General features: G+C 36.7%; 1 protein-coding gene across 2 annotated transcripts in view; it reads left to right on the top strand.

Annotated features, from left to right (window-relative positions):
• Positions 1-7,749, top strand: part of LOC117956277 (excitatory amino acid transporter 3-like) — a 381,877-nt gene that overhangs the window by 2,097 nt on the left and 372,031 nt on the right. For both annotated transcript variants that reach the window (XM_034891264.1, XM_034891255.1), the window contains exons 2-13: positions 59-199; positions 2,767-2,859; positions 4,154-4,265; positions 4,344-4,386; positions 4,480-4,545; positions 4,656-4,837; positions 5,087-5,194; positions 5,991-6,113; positions 6,335-6,529; positions 6,619-6,750; positions 7,351-7,446; positions 7,661-7,691. In XM_034891264.1, the coding sequence (XP_034747155.1) occupies positions 59-199; positions 2,767-2,859; positions 4,154-4,265; positions 4,344-4,386; positions 4,480-4,545; positions 4,656-4,837; positions 5,087-5,194; positions 5,991-6,113; positions 6,335-6,529; positions 6,619-6,750; positions 7,351-7,446; positions 7,661-7,691 (1,322 nt within the window). The remainder of the gene's footprint in view (positions 1-58; positions 200-2,766; positions 2,860-4,153; positions 4,266-4,343; positions 4,387-4,479; positions 4,546-4,655; positions 4,838-5,086; positions 5,195-5,990; positions 6,114-6,334; positions 6,530-6,618; positions 6,751-7,350; positions 7,447-7,660; positions 7,692-7,749) is intronic.

Genomic DNA, 7,749 nt, shown 5'->3' with positions numbered 1-7,749 from the left:
CCCAGCTATTTAAACCCTTGTGCTGAATTTCAAAGACTTCTTTGTTATTGTCTCACAGGCGTTGCCCTGGGCTGGACTCTCAAGTCCTATGGCCTGGTGGACAGCGACATCCAGCTCTACGTCGGCTTTCCGGGAGTAGTACTCATGCGGATGCTTAAGGTCCTTACCGTTCCTCTCATCGTTACGAGTGTGATAATGGGTAAGTAACAGGAGTAATGCTCACACTGGTAACTGTTGCATTTGGTAATAACATGTTGACAAGGTTAAACTTATTAAACCCATATAGAGTGTTAAAGCTTCAAGTGAGTCTTGGTAACTGGTACTGAACACCAGCCAATGTGGCCACAGGTCACAATTACAGGACAATGGCAAATGCTAAAAGGTAGAAAATTTTCAAGATTCATTCTTGTTTTTTTTTAAATATGTTTTTTTTCTAAATTAAATTTTCTGTGGGTCATCATGATTACATCAAATAAAAACAAAGAAACACAACATAGAATCAAACTACAAAAAAAAACAATTTTAGAATTTCATCAAAATCTGATTTTTTTTTCAGAGTTTCATCTTTATTTTTACATACTATGCTTCCCTCAATACTTATGATTGATTATACCGACCCACCCCTACCAACCAGTAAGATTTTCCAGTTAAGCAATATATACATTTTTTTTAAGATAAGAGAGGAAAAAAAGTAACTGCCAGCTAGTTGGATAACTTATTCCATCTATCTATCTATCTATTTATATTAATAAAGGGTGAAATCAAATCTCCTTTCCAATACCTAGGTTAGGTCCCCTCAGCAAACACACATATTTAAAAAGGTTGAGCACGCTATTTTATTTTGTATTGACCAGTGTTTACCTCGCTGTTGGGTTTTCCTGACAGTTCAGCCGTTACCATTTAACAACCCTGTGTACCTGTTTTACTTATATTTACAGTCAGAAGATGTTGTACAGCCCCTAGGCCTTTGTAAAACTTTGTAAAAGTGTGTTACCAACTTCTCCTGAGTGTCGTACTGTATGTACATTTTCATTAGCCTAATGTTCAACCGGTTACCTGTGTAATATTTCTTATTTTAGTGCATTATAGAACTTATGAAGTGTAAGGGATCATTCACCTATTTGGATGATTCTGTGAGGAAACAGATGACATCGGAGTACTTTTATTTGGAGAGAAACAAAATTGCAAAATGAAATGGCACAACGTGGTGTCACCATAAAGCAGAGAAGAATCTTTTTATAACTTTTTTTTTAACTAGCCATTTTGGTTCCTAGTTTTAGTTTAATAGTTTATTTGAACATGTAAAAAAAAACAAAAAACTTTAAAATAAAAGATTTATATACATGCATTCATGCATACCTATATAATTAAAATGACTTCTCAGCACAGTCTTCCAAAATTGAAAGTCATTCAAACAAACAAAAAAATGTCCCAATGTTCAAAATGAGTAGGAAGAAGTTGATAAACAACTTATCAGGTCCGACCCCCTTTCTCTACGGTTATCGTTTAGTAAATCGTATGCTTCAGTTATTTACACATCATAGACACAGATGCATACATACACAAACACATCTACACTCTTTTTAAAGTTTTTGCTTTGTTTCTTCCCTTTCTTCTTCTTCTTTCTATATTATCTATCTATAGCAGATTAAATAACACATCCATACTAGACTCAGTATATAGCTATATTAGTATATAGATATTAGTATATAGATATATTAGCATATAGATATATTAGTATACAGATATACCGGTATATAGATATATTTGTCCATAAACATATCAGTATATAGACATACTAGTATATAGATATTGCAATATAGAGATATATTGGTATATAAATATACCAGAATATAGACATACCAGTATATAAATGCCAAGAAACCATACAGTCTTTCTACAATACTATCACTCTAAATCCTTTTTGTATCCCTTTTATATATTCATTTTAAATAATCTCTTGAAAATGCTCATTGTTATTGATGATTTCATCACTTCATTGCAGCTGTTCCATAAAGTAACTCCTTTAGTTGTGATGCAGTGATATTTAGCATTTTTTCTTATGGGTTTTGTTTTATATGCAAATGTTCCTCTTAAATAATGTCCGCTCTCTCTTATTTGAAACATTCCTTGGATACTGTTTGTTAGCTGATGATTAGTTGTGTTTGTCATCATTTGTGCAGTTTTAAAGTCAACAATATCTCTGAATTTCAGTGCTTTTATTTAATAAAAAGTGGATTAGTTGGTGCTCTATAAGTGGTTTTATTGACAATTATTAGGGCTCTCTTTTGAGGAATGACTATGGGTTCAGAGTTGGTTTTGTAAGTGTTTCCCCATTCCTCCAAACAATAAGTAATGTATGGAAGTATGAAGGAACAATACAGTGTGTACAATGAGCGTTGATTTAAGAAATAATTGGTTTTATACAGTATGGCAATTGATTTGGATATTTTACCATTAATATAGTGTATATTTGGCTTTCAACAAAAAATTTTGTCGATTATGACTCCCAAAAATGTAAGTTCTTTTACTCTTTCAATTTCAATTTCATTTATCATAAGTTTTTTGTGTAAAGTTGTCGCACGATTACCAACAATTATAAATTTAGTTTGAACTTAAGTTCAGTGTTAGTTTATTAACATCAAAGCAGCTCTTCATCTTTTTTAATTCATTCTCTGCTGTATCCTAGGGTTAGGGCTAGCTGATTGCCATTGACTAGTGATGCGACAGTCTGCTGATTGTAACTCATGTTGTTGTTTTTTCTAGGTGTGTCTGGTCTAAGCGTTAAATCTTCCAGGAAAATCGCTCTACGCACTGCAGCGTACATTTTGTGCACAACTATAATAGCTGTGATTATAGGTAAGAAAAATATTGTATATTGGTTTTATTAGGAAATTTGCCCTTTTTAATGAAAACCTGTGGCATTTTAAAGCAACACCAAAGATCTTTTGTGCCTTAAAGCCCCCATATTAATATATGTAACCAAATTAAATCCTACATCCATCCTCAGTCCATTATTGAAGTAAACAATGCCCACAGCAGTGCATTTTTTTTATTTTAACTGTAACCAAAAGAATAGGCAACATTATGCACGGCAAACAAGTCGGTAAAAAAATTGTTTTTGACAAGGCCAATGTTTATCGTATCTCAAGATACAATCAAGATTTTGTCAGTAAAAGCACCTAAAGATGATTTAGTAACGTGGCTCAAGCAGATGGAGTAGATTGTTGAATCAGGTGTCTTCCAATATTCTATAGGGCTGCAAGTCAGTGGCTACCATGTTCCTAATTGCTGCATGAATGGCTTTGGCTCCTGGGTTATCTGATGCCCACTGTTGGTTGGGTGTAAGGCTAGCAAAGCTGGTAATGGTCATCTGGTTAACCGTTTTTAGCTGTGACTGTCCTTCCTTTGCAGTACCTAAAGTTGCAGGTATTGTATCTTATTCTTTCTTATGTTTCATACGTAAAAGTCTTAACAGCGGCGATGTTTGGTATTGTTTAGGGTCCTTGCCACCATGAGACAAATTAGTAATTCAGATTGAACATGTAGCTTGACCTGAATTGCCTTTGTTGTTTGTTGTTTCCCTCATCTCAGGGTTAACAAACTCAGAGTTTTCACTAAACCTGCTTTCTGACACGGGCCCCATCCGCCGACTCCGTTTGTCAACAACACACTCACTTCCATTGTCACTCATTTCTGTTATGGCTTTTATACTTGTGTTGTAGCTTTTGTGTTTGTGTTTCTTAATCCCTGGGTAACAGAGTTCATTAAGCACTGAAAAGTGGCTGGTGCATTTTTGATCCCAAAAGTCAAGATTTTAAACCAAAACAGGTGTGGGTAACGGAAGACAAAATCTCGCTCAGTTAGCAGCACTTGGAAAACTTCAGACTTCGAACATATGAGATACCATCTCCAATGTAGAAGATAAACTAAGGTTTTGGCCAACAATGCCAGAAAAAAAGTTTTTCGTTCAACTTTCCTTTCAGGGCTGTTTATTTCAACTCTTTCTTATATTTTGATCTCCTTCTTGCCTCTCAGAAATAGAAGAGGGGCAACCTCCTCTACCTCTATGAACCGGCCTCCTCTCTACTGTATGAAAGAGCTGTAGCAGATACAGTGCTTCTTAAGCTCAACCATGGATTTTGTGTCATAGGGATAACATTGGTAGTGATGATCAAGCCGGGTGTTGCTCATGCTGTTAATCAAGAAGAAATAGGGACAATAGAGGAGGACACCACTATTGATACCCTGATGGATCTAGTTAGGTAAGAAGAAAAAGTATACTCTGACATCATTTCTGGTTTCTCTGTGAATCAGTTCATAGACTTATTTATTGTTTATAGGAACATGGTCCCACACAACCTGATTCAGGCGTGCTTCGAACATGTACAGTATACTTTTCATTAAAGCATATGCCTAATTTCCTCTCTTTCCATGTAATACTTCTGATGTAAAGACTAATTCTTTCTTTTTTAATAGTTCAAGACTGATCGGACGGAGATTAAAATTGAAGACTATGATTACATTAATGGTAGCGTGATGACGGTAAATATTTTCCCATTGTTACTTCTGCACATTTACATTTGGAGTGATTATCTTTGATACATAAAGTTGCTCTTGCTCTTTTTCTTAATGAGTTTTTGGTCTTGTTGCAGAATGAGACACACAACCGAAAGCAGGGCCACTATGTTAGCGGAGCCAACACAATGGGTCTGATTGTGTGGTCTTTTGTTTTTGGCCTGGTCCTCAACAAGATGGGAGGGAAGGGGGAAATCCTTGTCGAGGTCTTTGCTGTTATCAACGAGACAACAAAAACTTTGGTCAAAGTGATTATGAGGTAAGGTGAAACAACAATTTATTGTCTTTTTCCACATACAAAACATAACAGCGTCTCTCATTCTCAGAGTTTCAGATTATGTTTCGAATATTGTCGCCCAACTTTTTCTTTCATTATCATTTTGATGTTTCTGTTTTTGGAAGTGAGAGAAACATAACTGTTTTTAAGCTAATACATGAATGGTATTCAGACAGCTGTCTCCGTTTACTATGTTTTTCTTTCATGTTTTTCTTTAATTTTTTTTTTCAGCTACCTGCCAGTTGGCGTGATGTTCATGATTGCAAGCAATGTTTTGGATATTGACGAATGGGAAACGATCTTCAAACTGGGAAAGTTTGTTTTTACTGTTATGACTGGGTATGTTCATTTTTACTGTTTTAGCACTGAAATAACACACAATATACTGTATGTATAAAACTGGGCCCACATGGCTCCTAGTTTTATTGATGTTAGCTAATGTTAGCAAAGTCATCATCAGCAGCTATTCAACAAAAATTGTAGTAGTCTTGCATTAGATAACACATTATGCAGGTCTTTCACTTTAACTCACTTAAGGCGTAAACCAGTCTTTAGGTCAGTCAAGTACTCACTTGACTAGTCTCTCATTGGCGGACCTTCCTTCGCAGCGCTGCGGAGGAGGGTCTGGCTAGTCTCCACAGCAGTTTTAGTCGTGTAACAGAAAACTCAGATTGGACAGATAGTCTGGCTAGCTGTCTGGATTTACCCTGCAGAGATCTGTGAAACTGAAATTGTAACATCAAAATACCTGCGTGAAATGATGTGAGGGTGCATTATTTAGCTACTTATGAATTCAACTTTTTGTTTTATGTCATTTCTTTTGCTAACACTTTACTTGAAGTCATGAACACATGACACTGTCATGACACATGAACCCTAACCCTAACCATTACTTCTCATGACAACAACCAAATGACACTTACTAAATGAAGCGCTGTCATAAACGTTTATAACTTGTTCATGACACGTTTATGACAGTGTCATGCCACTCTTATGTAGATACATTCAAGTTAACCTTTCTTTCTTTCTCACTTTATGTCTGCTTCCTAGCAGCATTGTAAATGCAAACTCTTGCTGTTGTTAGTAATTGTATTTAATGAATCACTACTAATTGTGAACTCATTTTGTGTTTCAGACTTTTAATCCAAGCAGTAATAGTTTTACCACTGATCTATTTCCTGTTTACGAGATGTAGCCCCATGGCTGTAATAAGGGGGGTTTCTCCTGCCTTAATGACTGCACTGGCCATCTCGTCCAGGTAAGATGATGTAACACAGCAGTATCCAGTGCTGTAGTACTCAAGTCCGAGACTCAAGATGTTTTTCTATTGGTATTTGCACTCTACTTTCTTAGACTTGGCCATTGGTCTTGCAAAAATATTGTATCTTGGTAATGGTAATGTAATGTAATGGTAGTATTACAGAGATCTGTTCATTTTCAAGTAGTGCACTAACAGAGGATGCATTGTGTTTCTCCAAGCTCTGCCACACAGCCAATCACTTTAAGATGTTGTGAGGAGCGACTGAAGATCGACCAAAGAATCACTCGCTTCATACTGCCCATTGGGACCAGCCTCAACATGAACGGATCTGCCATTTATGAAGTCGTCGCAGCAGTGTTCATTGCCCAACTCAATGGAATGCATTTGAACTTTGCCCATTTACTAACCATTGCGTGAGCCGCTATTTCTGTTCTTAAGGATATCATAGCATCATCATTACTTACTACAAAGAAAGGATACAGTATCTGTGTTTGATCTGCAGTGTGACGGCAGCAGTAGCCAGCACAGGAGCAGCGCTCCCAGCTACAGGAGCAGTGACCACTCTTATTGTGTTGGCGGCGGTTGGTATACCTGCAAAGGAAGCCTCCACTCTGGTAGTTGTAGAATGGCTCATGTAAGTTTAATCTGTAGCAGTATTGATACAAAATGTAATAGATGGATTACTACAGAACTCTCTGTTCTTTGTTAAGAAATTAACCATTTTTGCAGCGCGTAAATGTTAGTGCATGTGGCTGTGAAAAAACTTAGATATTTCAGTTATTGGGGAACGGCCTGTGAGAGCCGCTTTGTAGCAATTCCAGCCCACTGTCTCTTCAGTATTTCCAGTACAGTCCCTTCGATAGCCAATCCTTTGTAAATGTAGGGGCTTCTTTGTTTGTTAGTGTAACTAATGTTTGGTCATTCAATCTGACATTATTAGCATGTTTTGTAATTCAAGCTATATTGTGTAGTTGTTGTGCAATGTTAAAATCTTCACAATTGAAATAATTGTTGATCAGCATTTTGATCATGTGTCAGATATGTTGATCAGTTCTAATCACCTCCTGTTTTCTTCATGCTAAAAAGGGTCAAACTGTATGATGGCAAGTTAAAAAATGTTTTGCACTTATGGAACATTTTAGAAGTCCAAAGAGAGAAAGAAAGAAACAGAATCCATGTTAAGCAGCATATATATCCTCTGCTTTCACAGTCTGATGTTGTTTCTGCCTTTCAGAGACCGCTGCAACACTGTCATCAATGTCATGGGAAACTGCTACGGCGCGTCTCTCATTTACAGAGTGTCTACACAAGAACTGGAACTCATGACAAGGTACAGGGCTACATGGTCTCAGTGTTTTTGTTGTTGTTTTTTAACCCAGTACATTTGCAGAAAAATCTTAGTACATTTTTCAATCCGATACAAATGATTAATATGAGGCTAGTAGCAGAGTGGAGGACCAGAAATCTGCTCCCTAAATCTAATCTATTATGATCATCTTCTCACACCATTGATGGCCGTGTTGTGTGTGTTTTTTTTGGGCTAGGAGGGATGCTGCTAATCTTGAAAATGTTCAGGTCAACGTCAGCAGCCAGGCCTCTGATAATGACATTTTCCACAGTGACGTGTCCGAGA

Source organism: Etheostoma cragini, chromosome 2 (genome assembly GCF_013103735.1).
Source record: "Etheostoma cragini isolate CJK2018 chromosome 2, CSU_Ecrag_1.0, whole genome shotgun sequence".
Lineage (NCBI taxonomy): Eukaryota > Metazoa > Chordata > Actinopteri > Perciformes > Percidae > Etheostoma > Etheostoma cragini.
The sequence above is the reverse complement of the archived record's forward strand: the minus strand, read 5'-3'. Positions and strand labels throughout refer to the sequence as shown.